This window comes from Polypterus senegalus, chromosome 6, assembly GCF_016835505.1.
Source record: "Polypterus senegalus isolate Bchr_013 chromosome 6, ASM1683550v1, whole genome shotgun sequence".
Taxonomy (NCBI): domain Eukaryota; kingdom Metazoa; phylum Chordata; class Cladistia; order Polypteriformes; family Polypteridae; genus Polypterus; species Polypterus senegalus.
Window position 1 is genome coordinate 163,376,253 of NC_053159.1, and position 18,158 is coordinate 163,394,410.

The 18,158-nt window shown below is 36.1% G+C and overlaps 1 protein-coding gene across 1 annotated transcript in view; it reads right to left on the reverse strand.

The window, feature by feature from the left end:
* The window catches only part of wdsub1 (WD repeat, sterile alpha motif and U-box domain containing 1), a 109,995-nt gene that overhangs the window by 80,156 nt on the left and 11,681 nt on the right, over positions 1 to 18,158 (reverse strand). Inside the window, exons 3-4 of the mRNA XM_039757459.1 lie at positions 8,979 to 9,172; positions 3,724 to 3,816 (exon numbers count right to left, since the gene is read on the reverse strand). Coding sequence (XP_039613393.1) covers positions 3,724 to 3,816; positions 8,979 to 9,172 — 287 coding nt within the window. The remainder of the gene's footprint in view (positions 1 to 3,723; positions 3,817 to 8,978; positions 9,173 to 18,158) is intronic.

The window sequence follows — 18,158 nt, forward strand, 5'->3', positions numbered from 1 at the left end:
TGGCTAGTGGCGGAAAAATTATAAAATGGAAGGAGGATGGCTTTACCAAAACAATTATTGATGGCGAATCGATTATTCATAAAGCTTGAATTGGTGATCTGTTTTTCTGTGTTAACCTCATATTTTTCATACTTCTTCTCAAACTAAGGTGGTGCGAGGGTAAAATGAATCGGGATGCGCTGATCAATGTAATCGGTGTACCAGGAAATCATGCATTGACAAAAGCTCCCTTTGCTTGTAATGCAAAGTGTGATTAAATGCATTATTTTTAACGTTATGGAGCACATGCATCGAAGCTTCTCAGCTGTGCTTGTGCTAAGAAAAGGAAAGATTTTAAAAATAACGTAACACGATTGTCAATGTAACCTTTTGTAAGTAGTGCCTGGAGGATTCAGTGTGGAGAAACTCTAGAGAGCGTGTGTATTAACTTGTGGATTTTTCTGTAGTATTTGGTGGCAGTCTGACGGTTGCTTCGAAGACGGCGTTAGCTGAGCTCAGCTCAGAGTGAAATGAGATGAATGGGCGGGGAGATGATGACGTAACTCCCCCACCCGCCTTAACTGTCAATCCCCCACAAACACAGTCTCTCGGAATTTGCATAAGCACACCCCTTCACCTACAATTTTAACTTAGTTACAAAGTGATCAAAACTCTCGTTTATATCCTGCGTCCTCTCATTAAACTTGTATCCCGCATTACCTGTGGGCATGTGAAACGCCAGCGTAGCCTGTCTATGAACTTAATTTAAAGTTTAGGTTTACACCTTGCTTTCTTTCCGAGGTAGCAGCACTCATGAATATGGTATTATATGTCACTCGCTCGCTTCTTATTGTTTCGCTGCCTTCTCAATTATATAATGCATGTATTCTTAAGCGCTTTTTGGAGGTCTTCCTGGTTTTCTACGCACTGCGTTGACAGTCAGTTCACGTGATTACGTGGGAGGCGTGATGATGTCACATGAAACTCCGCCCCCCACGTCATTGCAGCTCAACTCCATTACAGTTAATGGAGAAAAATACCTTCCAGTTATGACCATTAGGCATAGAATTTCGAAATGAAACCTGCCCAACTTTTGTAAGTAAGCTGTAAGGAATGAGCCTGCCAAATTTCAGCCTTCTACCTACACGGGAAGTTGGAGAATTAGTGATGAGTGAGTGAGTGAGTGAGTGAGTGAGTGAGGGCTTTGCCTTTTATTAGTATAGATACATATATACACATATATATATATATACACACACACACACATATATATACTGTATATACACACACACACACATATATATATATTTACTCTTTCAGTCACTCATTCACACAAAAGCTGTTCCCTCTTTCTTTAATGGATCTCCCAGAAAATAATTCAGCTGCTTAGATGTGCAATATTTTGTCTGTTGCTTCTCATGTGAATAACTTCTTTGAGTTCTCTGAATGTGCAATATTGCACTTATATGTTTAATACTACTATGTGAAATACGTCCAGCTCAGATTGCTATAAGTGTTTAGTAAACTAGGGATTTTGTAAGAGACTTGGATGTATAGTATTTTTTATACATAATTCAACACATACTGTACCTGTAGAGCATAATGAATGATTTATTGTAGCTTATTTTGATATTTATATTCTACTTTATTTTATATGTTTATTTCATGTATTTGCTTTTCATGTTACTTATACCTTTGTTTGTAAAGTTGTAACATAAGTATTTTCCTTCGAGATTAATAAAGTTTTAATGATTCTGATAATAGAATCTGAACATAAAAATTACCATAAATTAAACATGAACTAAATTTGATTTAATAAATTACACAAAAAAGCTAGAATCTTCAATCTTGTCAACTTAAATACTAACAGTGTTCAAGCTTTACAGGATACCAAAGTGCATAGTTAAGTCAATACACATAGTTTTCAAGCTTTTTTCAAATTTAAGTATCAGTTAAATATCAATGAACAAATAAATGATAAAAACCTTTGTATATATTATGTCTTTCATAATATGCTGTTTACTAAATGACTAAGACACAAATTAAACTTAGAACATGTCCAGCATTTTTCCCCAAATATACAACTACAAATGAAAAGATTGAGAATTTTTGGTCAAATCAAATTGTAAAACAGTCAAATAAACCAAAGTAGCTTCTAGTACCATATACTTTAAATTCAATTCTGTGCTAAAAAAATCTCTCTTTCAGAGGGTGAGCTAGATATAGAAATGCACAAGTGGTAAAATGTGGTAAAAAAACTTTGTAGTATTTCGCTTTTTTAACCAACACTTACAAGATTCCAATGAACACATTTTCATCAGTTCCATGACTCTTGTATATCCAAAAGAGCAGCAAGTGGCATGCTTCACAATATCAACCAACTTGCTCGGACTTTTTTATTGGCAAACATATTCGTAAATGAGAAGCATATGATTGGTTGGAGTTGCAATAATTTCTTTGGTGTAATAGGATACGTGCAATTAAGCAATGCTCCTTATGGACAGTTTATCAAAATTTCTTATTGTTTAAATTTGACTATAAGTGTACATATTATTCATATTGTCCAGCCCTAATGTGAATTTAAATAACCTAGCGTTTGAATGAATCAAACGAAACTAAAAGAAAAACAAAAAAAAAATGTGCATTTTAAGCCTGCCATAAAATCACTATGTCTCCAGATTTGTACCAGATTTCATTGCGTAGATGAGACTTTAATTGTAATGAATACTTAAAAAATTACCAGTACTTGGACTGGCTCTCATTTTCTCTCTTATCTTTCATTTTTATGAAACTTTTTTTAAGAACTTTTTAAAAGTTGCCAGTGAATGCAAATAGAAATAACTGGTTTGAAATTGCGTAAAGCAATACCGTCCATGTTCTTCCAGTTCAAGAAGACCAATGACAAAGGACCATTAAGTTTCATCAATGTGTGACATTTAAATTGAAAGCTGTCTTGCCAAACACTACCTGGCAATATCCTACAGTCATTCATTGTCAAAAGGATGACAGGCACAGATGGCAATTAAGTGGCCAGTACTTCTACACAAACAGTCCAGTCAGCAGTTATTAACTTAAAATTCAGCCATATATGTTAGGTAAAAAAATGCTTAGCATTAACTTCTGAAATAAAAAAATAAAATAAAAATCCTCCACATTTTGCACATCTGCCAGATGAATGTTAAAAAGTCTGATGAGGTATAAAATATTTTTAATGTGTTGTACTACTTTATATATAGTTAAAGGGCATCACCATGAATGAATGTGTTTTTTGAAACCCAACACCTTTAACATCAAAATGCTTTTCTATATTCTTCGCTTCTGATTCAGACTTGTCAGGCTACAGTTATGTTTTCATTTTTTGGAAATCGATGACAGCCTGAGAGGCATGATATCACAGTGAGGAGGTGGTGGTGATGATAAAGGTAATTTGTTTAGTGTCAAGGATTTAATGACCAATAACAACAAAACCATAGAGGCATTATTTTCATTCCTATTACTCATCCATTAACAAATCTAAGCATACAGTATGTACCTCCACTTCCGAGACCATGTACTCTGTTGATGTTGGTATGCACTATGCCAAGAGTCATTCATTTTTATTTATACCCTAAATGAAAATTCAGATATACTGACATTTCTAAAAACAATAGTTATTAGCATATCAATAATTATAGTAGTAAAATAAACAACTTGTATGCACAAGTATCAAAATACATAGGGTTTGTCAAAAAAAAATTACAATACCTGAATGTCTATCCTGTGACACAATCCAGATTTTGACAGTACTATCTTGACCACATGAAGCCAGATGTAAATCAGAAACATTGTTCTCCATACCTGTCAAAATATAAAATGAGAGATAAAAAATGTGAATAAATTATAATAATAATTTTACTACTCTTCTTATACTTAAAATTGTATGGAATTTGACCAAATGTTAAAAACTCAAAACAACTTCAATTCCAATACTAGACCTAACAACATTTAAAAAAGTCTAGAACATAAAGTAGGCCAGGATAAACTGCCTCAAATAGGTTAGCATATAAACAAAATTCAAATAAAAATTCAAAAACCAAAGGCAACAACCAGAAGTCCCAAAACCAAACAATCAAAATAGGAACTTACAAAATCCAAACACTACAAGAAAATCCAAGGCTGTGAGCTGTTCTGTCTGCAGAAGGAAAGAGTGGCTTGGTAATAATTAACACCATAAGCTTTGGTCATTACAGAAAAGCCAAAAATACTGATGTCAAAGTAAAAATGTGAAACAAAAAATTGTTGGCAAAAATATAGGGCTTAGAGATCTAGAACCAGAAAGATTTGCTTTTTTAAAGGTATTATGAGCAAGGTAGACTTATCCAGAATCTTGGATAAGGAATGTACAGTATGTCAATAGTGACCTTTTAACTGATGAGGCAAAAGTTGTAAACTTTTGGATGCCCCCAAGCAACTGCTACTAGTGAAGCGATGGTGCCTACATACAGTGTCAGAAATTGAGCACAATAATTTCAAGTACTGTAAAACATTATTAAATACACAAATTAAAATCAATATTAAATTCTCTATATTTCAAAAATATAAAATAAACACAAAATGCCTGATAAAGACATGCTTAAGGCTAAGAAAAAAAAACTTTACATGGAATCAACCTACAACTGGAGCTGAATAACATACGTAGAAGCTAATTTCTCTGCACTAGGCTGAGGTATCTCAGGTCTTATATAAGCTAAAGTAACCTTAACCTTTTAGACTAAGCATAAAAAGAAAAAGGAAAATAATTAACAGAACAGGAAGACAAACCAAAATGATTAAAAAACAAGAAAACACCATCTGAAACATAATATACAATAAATTGTGAGGAGACCATGGTTCGCCACATGGGCGTTCCCTGTGTGAAGTTTGCATGTTCTCTCCATGTCCCTCCAGGTTCTCCTCTTTCATCCCACAGTCCAAAGTCAGGAAGGTTAGGAATTGGCATTGATAAACTGGCCTTAGTGAGTAGTATGTGTGGTTTGTATGTGTGTTTGCCATGCAAACCTGCTGGTGCCCTATCCAGGTATTGTTCCTGCCTTGTGCTCTAGGATTGCTGGAAAAGACTATAGCTGCCTTGTGACCCAATGCGCAGGTTAGGAAAATGGATGAACAGGAATATATTCAGTAACATAAAAGAGTGCAATAAAAAATGAAAGAAAATAGTGTTACTCTTCAGTCCCCTTGCATGCAAGATGTAAATCCACCCTGAAGAAATTAGAAAAATATATAGAGCCCAGGAAAAATTAAAATGTAACAAAATCATTAACTGGAACACAATCTTTCGATTAATCCTTTAAATTTAATGGTCTAGACTTCTGTTGTCTATTCCTTTTATCACCCATTCATCAAGTTCAAGGTTGCAAATAAGTGCAAATAAGTAGGTCTAATGATTATTTTGGTAGTGACTGATCATTCAATTTATTTTTCCATTAGTTCATTAGTCACGATTATTTCATGCCTGACTATTTTGATGCCTGCGACCTGTGGTTACACATCCTGTTCTGGGCTCCAGTGCATGCCTTACCTCATCTGCTCACGACTATCAACCTGTGAATGTCACCCTGATGCCTCTGCATTAACACGATTAAAATTAATAATAATCAAATTAAATAACAACCAGTGAAACATATGAATTTAAAAATAATCAGATGTTTTTATATTAGTGTGACAATCACAATAAAAAAGAAATACATTAAACAATACAAACTAAGGTGCATGTAGTCTTTAAACAAAAAAACTTCATTTAACTTAACCAAAAAATACATCGTTAAAACTGAAACTTTTTCATATTTTTGTAATAAATGACAAAATGTAGACATAAACTATATAATGTGTAAAGCCTGAAGTGCAAAGTTTAAATAAACACTTTCTCACAAAAGGTTCAAGGACAATACAGTAGCTTCCGAGGTACAGCAGTAGGAATTGATGACTTATAATCAAGAGTCCCCCGGTTTGATCCTGACTGCCTTGTATATTTACCGTTTTGAGTAGTGAGTTGCTCTTATTGTTAATATTATACAATAAACACATACATTTGATTTGTGTCTGTAACAACCACTGTAAATGTATAGTACTTGTAAAAGTTACCTTTTTTTTTCACTTTTATTCTCTCAGTCATGATCACGATAAATGTTACCGCCTCCCAGGGATCTGACGCTTTTTATCTGAAACCGGGAATAACTGTGGATCTGAGTGGTGTTTTCAGACAACTGAACTGGAAATTCTCTGATCTTGATGAATAAAAGCTGACACACACACACATTGGCGAATCTGCCTTTATCATATCTCATCGTCACTTGATTTTTTTTATTCAATTTTATTGAGTGTTCTTGCTTACGCTGAATTAGTATGCGCCTTATGGCCCGTGATGTCAAAGCCGCACTGACAAAAAACCAGAGACATAGGTATATATGATATTTGGAATTATTCATTTTATGACCTTATAGTACATTTCGGAAAACATTGTGGCATGGATGCTGCATTATTCATATTCATTTGCGTACCTTCTTGCGGTTGTAATCAGTGAGCGCGTTTTTTTTTCCCCTCCCGATCTTGGCCAGTCTGCACAGGACTCCAGGACATGCAGAGGAAAGAATGTTCCTCTGCAAGGTGAGCCAAGAACGCTCTTCTTTTCTCAGTGGACCCCGTACATGCCTTACACAGTACATGTGCTTTGATTGCTGCCAGGTCAAGCTTGTTATAGCACAAGCAACCGGCCACCTGCGTGCGTCTGCTAGCACTGAATAAGCTCACACCTTCTGGTGTCAGCGTGCAGCACCAGGGAAAAAAAAAAAGAAAGAGACAAATATGTGACATTTTGATGAAATCATCGTATGACCTGAATAGTACCAATCAGAAAACACCATCGCACTAATGCAATATTATTTGAAAACCAACAGATCGGGTCATTCACGCTCTCCCTCCCCTCCTGATCTGACCCTAACTAATTAACTAACAGCGCCAGCATAAATTCCCAAGAGATGGCGGCATCACAGCTCCAGGATGCTTACTTTTCAGATGCTCGTGCATCGCGGTGGTGCTGCCGTAAAAAGAAAGCTCCACTTTGCATAATCTGCTTTCAACTTTTTTTCTTTTTCGGTGAAGTGTTCCCAGTCTGAATTTGCACCGAGATAATCTTTTTCTTTTTTGCTCTTTTTTCTCTCCAACACTTTTGAGTCTCTTTTCTCTGCACTTCTTTCTTCTTTGCTTGGTCTTTGATGTTTCATTTATAACGTATTGTCCTTATACGCTTTATATGCGCTGAGACCCTGGATCTGTATGTGCTCAAATCCTTCACTCGACTGAATGTTTTGCTGCCCGTGGTCTTATTTGATATTGGTTGTAAGTAGGGCTTGTCTTGCAAGAATCTCATGTTCTACATCATCGCGACACGGTCATGGGATAATCTCTTGGCACAAAGTCTCATGTTTAAGGCCCCCGCGAGATGCTCCGTGGCCATTCTCTTTCGTCTTGCGGGTCTTTTAAGTGTCTTCCGTGATCTTCACATGAAGATCAGGTCTCGTATCCCTAGTGTTTCTCTCCAGGATTTTTTTTTTATAATAGAGAGATAAGCATATGCTTTTTATTAAGGTAATTTGTCATGAATTACTTTTCATGGTTTCTCCCTCTTAAGAGGCCTTTTTGGTTATTTAAAGACTTTCTAAAAATATTTTTGAACTTTCAAGCCAGTCTCCCATTTTTGAGGAATATGATTTTTCCAACTGTACTTTAAGACATCTGTAGTTTGTAACCTATTAGTTATTCTCTGATGAAGGTCCATTTGAAATATTCTGAACTTTTTTTTTTAGTTTTTGCCAACTTAAACTTTAAATTTAAACTATGGCAGTTTACTGCTTACCTTTTCACCATTTTAGGTTATTCACTGCATTTCAGCTGGTTAATTTTGAAGAAAAACTGTTTTTTAAAACTTTTGACTGGTAGTGTACCTTCAAAGCATTCTGAAGTAACTGATTGGCTTTCAGTAGTTTTGAATTCATAAAGTCAGATTTAAAATTTGAACAAATAGAACAAGATAAAATCAGATATTCAATGAAGATCATGACACTCTTGAAAACCTATGCTGAAATTCAGCCTGAGTCTATAAAATCTCTCCCTGTTTCTAGCTAAAAGGGCAAAATTCCTACCTTTACCTTAAGCAAATTCAATCCCTACATGCTTTGACATTCTGATGAGAATTATTTGCCATAGGATGAAAATTCAAATACTAAGTGCAAATAGACTTTATTCAGCAAGATTCTTCCCTGCCACCTATTTTGTCACACCACCTTTATACTTTCTGGGAGATGGGTATGTCTGAGGGTATACATAGTATATGGGTAAATGTATGCAACTGAAAAAGAAGTGCTGTCACAATGTTGTTGGAAAACATGCAAATTGTGTTCACAACAAGTTCTAGTATGATATGGCATATGGCAAATTCATTTACAGTTTTCGTAGGAGATGCTAAATTTTCCTGCATTTAGTCTAATTATCATTCCAGTTACCCTGTGTACTACCACATTGATTTAATGTACTTTACTTAGCTGTTTTAGAAAATAAGCAAAGAGTTCACCACTTTACACAAATCAGATAGATAGATAGATAGATAGATAGATAGATAGATAGATAGATAGATAGATAGATAGATAGATAGATAGATAGATAGATAGATAGATAGATACTTTATTAATCCCAAGGGGAAATTCACATAATCCAGCAGCAGTATACTGATACAAAGAAACAATATTAAATTAAATAGTGATAAAAATGAAAAAATGAAAACTTTCATTTTATTTCATTTACTCCCCCGGGTGGAATTGAAGAGTCACATAGTGTGGGGGAGGAACGAATCAAATCAAACACCTACCAAAGGAAGAAGGACAGTACGTGTATTAAAAACCAAAGAATGTTAAGATCTATTCACGAAATATTTAACGAAATTCCATTCACTGTTGTATCAAACCTACCAGAATTTCTACACATCTGGGGAGAGAAATGACAACATGTCACTCCAAGGTCATGGGCTGTTTTCACAGTGTAAAGAATCTTCATTTGGTAGTCCCAGGCAACAAGGTCTCCATAGGTAGATCCAGTTACAAACATCTGACCACATGCTGCAAAGGAACATGCTGAAACTGAGCCTTCTTTAACGGATGCTTTTCTAAAATTGAACAAATACAGAAAAAAATGTCAGACAACTCCTTTTTGTGTAGACACACATTATTCAAAAACTGCATCTGAAGACATTATTATCAATCAAAAGGAAATAAAACTATATCTTTAATATCTTAATCACGTTTAAACAAGTTAATCATGGCTTCTGCAGTAACTTGGTCTTTTGATTTTCATAATTAAAAATAATTATGAATTATGGAAACAAGTAACTCAACAGCTCTTTGTTAAAAAATATTTTAATTAAAAAAAGAATATCAACACCTGAAATAATGCTCTTGGGAATCTGGCAAAAACTATAAGCAGTTTACAAACATAACAACTACATACATTTTTTCTTATAAATGCCCAATGTTGTCCCACTGCACTACCCGTCAGAAATAACTGAAGAGAAAATGATGGCTTGAGTGTTTTTGCCTTTAGGACCCTGTACATTACATTTGTCTTCAAGGTCTAATACTGTAATTAGTAGGCTAACTAAAGACCAAGTGGGTGACAACTTCATGATAGCAATGAAAAATAAAATATATATTTAACAAATCTTTGGATTTCTCTTTGCCTTAATAAAGAATTTATTGTGGGATTGCTGGAGCAAGTCAGCTCAGAGTTATACAGGATATAGTTGGCCTCACACAGATGTAGGCCTCCACTAAAAAGCTTGTTATTCTACAACCTTTTTCCATAAAAACAGCAGGTAACAGCCATTTACCGTAACTGACCAAACATATCCTGTAAAAAGCACTTCCCAAATACCTGAAAACAAAATTATTTCAAGTGCACATGGGTGTTCACAGAATGAATATATTCCTTTTCTCTAGCCTATGAGATTTACTTCGTAATAAGTCATGCAGTGACTCTGCCAGGTTAACTACACAAGTTAGTGATGCACACAGAGGACATTGTTGTTGTTTTATCTTCTTTTCCAATTCACTTAACGTGATGTTTCAATTAAGTATATTTCACATTAGCAGCCTGTTTGCTCTCTTTACTTATTTTTTGTATTAGTAGAAGGGGTAGGATAACACAAATATGTCATATATAGTCTGTTAAGTTATATTATGTGGAAAGAGGTGAAACTATTACTAGTGAGTAAGAATCTCTGCATATTACCAACAATCTCTCTATTATAAAAAAAAAAAATCTTGGAAGGCTTGGAAGGAGATGATACGTGATTTTCTCGAAGACACTAATGTCCCGCAAGAGACACTTTAACGTCCCGCGAGACAAGGCAGTGACACAAAAGGACAGTTGCTGTACAGGCTTTTAAAAGAAAGATCGACGCGCAGCGCGACAAGCAGAACAAGCAGCTCGGCAGCAGCAGCAAGCCAGCAGCTGATCAGCCCTCCCCCCTTCACAACGCAAGTGGCAGAGACACGAAATGGCTGGTGTGTAGCGTGCCCCAGGGAGGGGGTGGGCGAGTGAAGCTAGCAGACGGCAAGGCCCCCTAGTCTTCCAAATTATATATATACTAGCAAAATACCCACGCTTCGCAGGCGGAGAAGTAGTGTGTTAAAGAAGTAATGAAAAAGAAAAGGAAACATTTTAATAATAACGTAACATGATTGACAATGTAATTGTTTTGTCATTGTCATGAGTGTTGCTGGCATATATATATATATATACTAGCAGAATACCCGCGCTTCGCAGCGGAGAAGTAGTGTGTTAAAGAAGGTACGAAAAGGAAAAATTTTTAAAATAACGTAACATGATTGTTAATGTAATTGTTTTGTCACTGTTATGAGTGTCACTGTGATATATATATATAGCAAAATACCCAGCGCTTACTTGCGATGTCATGTGTTAAAGAAGTTATGAAAAAGAAAAGGAAACATTTTAAATATAATGTAACATGATTGTGCTTTGGACGTGCTCTGTCTCTGGGTATGTCAGAGGACTGGGACTGCATGAAGTGGGTTTTAGCCTCACCTGGGGAGGCAAAAAGGGAGGGTGGGGGGTTAAGGGGGGAAGAGAAAGAGAGCAGGCTTGATCTATATCTAATCTATCATCTCAATCTTTATAATTATAACTATCAACGTAATAATAAGCTGCATGGCAACAACTCTTGGGGGAATAGGAAATTAAGACCTAAACTATTTCACTTCCAGTTAAGACTATAATATGACACCAAAAACTCAGAATCAGTGTCTCCATGATGGGACAGTTAACTTCGTAAGCTGGAATGTTAAAGGCCTGAATCACGAATTAAAGAGAAAGAAAGTACTTTCTCACCTAACAGGTCTAAATGCTAAAATAGTATTTTTACAGGAAACCCACTTACTAAGTAAGGATCAGTTCCGGCTGCAAAAAGACTGGTCTGGCCAAATGTTCCATTCTAGTTTTACAAAGAAAACTAGAGGGGTGGGAATTCTCATACATAGAACAGTACCATTTGTAGCATCAGATGTAGTATTGGATCCTGAAGGGAGATATGTGATGGTCATGGGAGACTTATCTAACTGTAAAATGATTTTGATAAATGTTTATGCACCTAATGTTGATGATAAGGAATTTATACAAAATTTATTTGCATCCATTCCCAATCTGAACACTCATAAACTTATAATGGCTGGGGACTTTAATTGTGTTCTAAATCCACTTTTAGATAAGACTTCCTCCACAGGGGAACGCAACTAACACCGCAAAGATAATTACAAAGTTTATAACTGATCACAACTTATCAGATCCCTGGAGGTTTTAAACCCAAATTCAAGAACATATTCTTTCTACTCACCAGTACATCATTGCTACTCAAGGATTGATTACTTCTTTATAGATAATAACTTCTTGCCTAAGATTAAATCTTGTAAATACGATGCTATTGTTATTTCAGACCATGCTCCGATGATCTTGGAGCTGAAATTACTAAGCCCCATACACTCACCCGCAGATGGCGTCTCAATCCGCTTCTATTAGCTGACGAGAATTGTACTGAATTTATATCCAAACAAATTGAATTCTTTCTAGAGACAAATACATCCCTGAGATCTCTGCAGGAATACTCTGGGAAACTCTTAAGGCCTTCTTAAGAGGACAGATTATCTCATATCTTTCCCACAGAAATAAATCCAAGCGAAGAAAGTAGCAGAGATAAAAGCGAAATTACTAAAATAGATGAAGAACATGCCAGACTACCAAGCGAGACTCTACATAAGAGGAGGCAGGCTCTACATTCAGAATTAAACCTCTTGACAACTAAAGAAACCGAACAACTAATTTACAAATCCAGACATCATTATTATGAACATGGAGAAAGCTAATAAGCTTTTAGCGCAACAAATTCACAAGCAAGATGTACAACGCAATCTCGGTAATTACTAACACTAACGGAGATAAAATCATCGAACACAAAAATATAATGTACACTTTTAGAGACTACTATAAATCCCTATATACTACTGAGTTTAAAGAAGACAATATACAATCTAATGCATTTCTGGATAAATTACAGATACCACAAATTGGCGCTTTAGTGTGGAGGAGCTCGATAAACCTCTGTCATTATCAGAATTACTGGATGCTATAAAGTCACTCCAAGGTGGAAAAGCAGCAGGCCCTGATGGCTACCCTGCAGAGTTTTACAAGAAATTCTCCGCTCAGCTAGCTCCCTCCTATTAGCAACATTTACAGAAGCCAGAGATAACCAATCTCTTCCACAAACCTTTTGCCAAGCACTAATCACTGTCTTTCCAAAACAAAATAAGGACTTATTACAATGTGCATCATACAGACCAATTTCACTTCTGAATAACGACGTTAAAATACTCTCTAAAATCATAGCTAGAAGGATGGAGAAAGTGCTCCCCTCAGTAATATCACAAGACCAAACTGGATTTATTAGGGGCCGACACTTATCTTCAAATCTTGACGCCTGTTTAATGTAATATACTCACCAACTAAATCAAACACCCCAGAAATATTATTATCATTGGATGCAGAAAAAGCATTCGACATGATTGAATGGAAATACCTTTTTACTATTTTGGAGAAGTTTGGGTTTGGCCCAACATTTGTGCATGGATTAAATTACTGTATACTAACCCAGAAGCTTCAGTTTGCATCAATAACATTTGCTCAGACTACTTTAAACTAGAGCGTGGCACAAGACAAGGATGCCCTTTGTCACCACTGCTGTTTGCAATTGCCATTGAACCACTGGCAATACATTGTCGAAATACTGATCAGATAAAGGGGATTAGCAGAGAAGGACTGGAACAGAAAATCTCATTATATGCAGATGACATGGTACTGTATATATCGGACCCAGAAAATTCTGTGCCTGCAGTCTTAGCAGCACTCACAGAATTTCAAAAGCTCTCTGGTCTCAGAATTAATCTGAATAAAAGTGTACTCTTTCCGGTGAATTCGCAAGCATATAATATTAGATTAGACACCCTTCCTTTTATCATTGCAGAACAGTTTAAATACCTCGGGGTAAACATCACAAGTAAACATAAAGCTCTTTATCAACAAAATTTATGCGTCTGTATGGAAAAAATTAAACAAGACTTGCATAGATGGTCAACCCTTCATCTCACACTAGCTGGAAGAATTAACACTGTTAAGATGAATATTCTTCCTAAGCTCCTTTTTATTTCAAAACATACCAATATACATTAATAAATCGTTCTTTAAGCAATTAGATTCAACAATAACCTCATTTATTTGGAATTCTAAACATCCACGCATCAAAAGAGCGACCCTACAAAGACAAAAGGCAGAAGGCGGCATGGCTCTACCTAACTTCCAGTTTTATTACTGGGCGCAAATATACAGTCGATAAGAACCTGGACACAAATAGAAGAACATACACAGGCATGGACCGCAATAGAAGTAAAATCCTGCAGTACTTCTTTGTATTCCTTGCTTTGTGCTCCAATAAACACACGCTATCGGCAATACACTAATAACCCAATTGTGCTCCACTCACTTAGAATCTGGAACCAATGTAGAAAGCATTTTAAGACGGAGAAGCTTCTTTCTGTGGCACCCTGCAAAAGAACCACCTCTTTCAACCCTCACAAACATATGCAGTTTTAATATCTGGAAAAATTTGGAATTAACTTGCTTAGAGATCTTTATATAGACAACGTCTTTGCATCCTATGAACAATTACATTCCAAATTTAACATTCCAGCTACAAATTTCTTTCACTATCTTCAAATCAGGAACTTTGTTAAACAGAACCTTCCAGATTTTCCTCATCTTGCACCCTCATCCACGCTGGAAAAATTATTGCTCAATTTCAAGGAGTTAGACTCCATCTCTACAATATATAAAATCCTTTTACAATCCCTTCCTTTCAAAGATCCAAGAGGACACTGGGAAAATGACCTCTCAATTAATATATCAGAAAAGGAGTGGAAAGTAGCAATGCAGAGAATTCACTCAAGCTCCATATGCAAAGCATACAATTATACAACTCAAAATTATATATCGAGCACATCTGTCTCGACTAAAACTCTCAAAATGTTTCCAGGGCATGATCCACCCTGCGACGTTGCAACCAAGCCCCAGCCTCACTAGGTCACATGTTCTGGGCCTGCTCCAAATTAACATTATTCTGGACAAAAATTTTTAATTACCTCTCAGACAGTCTTGGACTCACAATCCCTCCTAACCCATTAACAGCTGTGTTTGGGGTTCTTCCAGAGGGTCTTAAAGTGGAGAAAGACAAACAAATTGTGATTGCATTCACTACACTGTTGGCACGCAGACTTATTCTGATAAACTGGAAGAACCCAAACTCTCCTCTTTTAAGTCAGTGGGAAACTGATGTGTTATATTATTTAAAATTGGAAAAATCAAATACTCAGTTAGAGGATCTGTGCAGACTTTTTTCAAAACATGGCAGGATCTAATCAGTAATATTTTGAAATGATTTTATAAAGCACAGAGAATTTGTTGATTTAGGTATTTTTAAAAGCCTTAAATTTTACACCGTTTGGCTTGCTCTCTCTCTCAAGGGTGGGGATCGATCTGTTCTTAGCATAATTCTTTTTTTTTGTAAAACTTGATTGCTATGTATTGATTGTAATAAAATTAATAAATAAATAAAAAAAAAAAATGATTGTCAAAGTAATTGTTTTGTGTATTTGGTGGCAGCGTCACAAAGTTATTTTAGTCTAGCTGCATCAGAAAATGTACCACACGCCTGACACGCCTCCTTTTACTGTTTTCTCACAGCTTGGATTGCTGCTGTCATATATATACACACACACACACACACACACATACATAAATACATACATACATACTTATCTTCATACCTATCTACATCATATATACACACACACACACAAATTATATATATGTATGTGTGTGTATATATATATATATATATATATATATATATATATATATAATGTAGATAGGTGTGTGTGTGTGTGTGTGTGTGTATATATATATATATATATATATATATATATATATATATATATATATATATATATACATACACACACACATACATACATATATATACACATACATATACTTGTGTGTATGTTTGTATGTGTCTATATGTGTGTGTATAGCTTTGGTCACTGAGTGCAAGGGAAAAATAATAAAATATAGTCTATAAGTTACTAGCACTACTGGAGTGGTTGTGGGTAAACTACATTTTAAAGACGGTGTAACACAACAGGTAAGTAACTAACAGCAGCTAAAATGTATATGGATCATCTCTCGGTAGTTGATCCCTTTTGAAAGGCGCTACACGACGGCTGTGGTATAGAAATTACATTTTCTATGTGAACGTTCAAATTTGTGCCTCTGGTAATGTGCCTTACCGGCATTTAAAGGAAATTAGTTTTGTGTCCTCTGCAGTGTTAAGAGAAAGGCTTTGGTTTGGCATAAAAGGAAAAAGGTGTAAAGAAATGAGAGTTGCCTTTTTCTTTTATATAGTATAGAGAGATGTGTTCGCTGGCGCTATGATCGCCTTTTGGGGACAGTCGCGGTCGGTCTTGTGTAGACTGGTGAGACGTCCCGCCATTAATCGGCTGTGATGGCACTGTCTGTCCTGCACTCGTGTGCGTGAATTCATAATCCGAGTTTAGGACCTCATAATCGTATACGTGCAAAAGAAAGTGTCAATCACCTTAATATTATTTTGCCGCGGTGTAGAAAAGGGATCCTGTGTTTGCACTTGTCTGGGCTATAGCGCAGGGGGAGGATGAAAAAAATTAAAAGTGCTCACTTTGACTTAAAGCAGAAGCGCAGTCAGCGTCTCAAAGGCCGGCACAGCTATGCACGCGCGCTGGCTGCTCGACTTTGCTGGGCAGGAGACCCCTTTGTACACATCGTTCATGATATCAAAAGTCTCAGCTCTTTGGAGGTAATTCATATATTATATATATAGCAAAATACCCACTCCGAGCGGAGAAGTAGTGTGTTAAAGAAGTAATGAAAAGAAAAGGAAACATTTTAATAATAACGTAACATGATTGACATTGTCATGAGTGTTGCTGTCATATATATGCCTGCCTAAATAAGTCACCCTCGCTTTGCTCTTACTTTATTTACCGTTCATTTAATCATGGCTAATGGCGGAAAAATTATAAAATGGAAGGAGGATGGCTTTACCAAAACAATTATTGATGGCGAACCGATTATTCATAAAGCTTGAATTGGTGATCTGTTTTTCTGTGTTAACCTCATATTTTTTCATACTTCTTCTCAAACTAAGGTGGTGCGAGGGTAAAATGAATCAGGATGCGCTGATCAGTGTAATCGGTGTACCAGGAAATCATGCATTGACAAAAGCTCCCCTTTGCTTGTAATGCAAAGTGTGATTAAATGCATTATAAAGATTTTAAAAATAACGTAACACGATTGTCAATGTAACCTTTTGTAAGTAGTGCCTGGAGGATTCAGTGTGGAGAAACTCTAGAGAGAGCGTGTGTATTAACTTGTGGATTTTTCTGTGAGTATTTGGTGGCAGTCTGACGAAGTTGCTTCGGAAGACGGCGTTAGCTGTAGAGCTCAGCTCAGAGTGAAATGGGATGAATGGGCAGGGAGATGATGACGTGACTCCCCCACCCGCCTTAACTGTCAATCCCCCACAAACACAGTCTCTCGGAATTTGCATAAGCACACCCCTTCACCTACAATTTTAACTTAGTTACAAAGTGATCAAAACTCTGTTTATATCCTCGTCCTCTCATTAAACTTGTATCCCGCATTACCTGTGGGCATGTGAAACGCCAGCGGTAGCCTGTCTATGAACTTAATTTAAAGTTTAGGTTTACACCGTGCTTTCTTTCCGAGGTAGCAGCACTCATGAATATGGTAGTATATGTCACTCGCCGCTTCTTATTGTTTCGCTGCCTTCTCAATTATATAATGCACGTTTTCTTAAGCGCTTTTTGGAGGTCTTCCTGGTTTTCTACGCACTGCGTTGACAGTCAGTTCACGTGATTACGTGGGAGGAGTGATGATGTCACACGAAACTCCGCCCCCCCACGTCATTGCAGCTCAACTCCATTACAGTTAATGGAGAAAAATACCTTCCAGTTATGACCATTAGGCATAGAATTTCGAAATGAAACCTGCCCAACTTTTGTAAGTAAGCTGTAAGGAATGAGCCTGCCAAATTTCAGCCTTCTACCTACACGGGGAGTTGGAGAATTAGTGATGAGTCAGTGAGTGAGTGAATGAGTGAGTGAGGGCTTTGCCTTTTATATATATATATATATATATACTAGCAAAATACCCGCGCTTCGCAGCGAGAAAATAACGTAACCTGATTGTCAATGTAATTGTTTTGTCACTGTTGTGAGTGATGAGTGTTGTTTGTCATATATATATATATATATATATATATATATATATATATTTACACACACACACACACACACACATAAACATATATACATATATACATATCTATACATATACACATATATACATACATATATATATCTACATATATACACACACATACATACACACACATATACACACAAATACATATATAA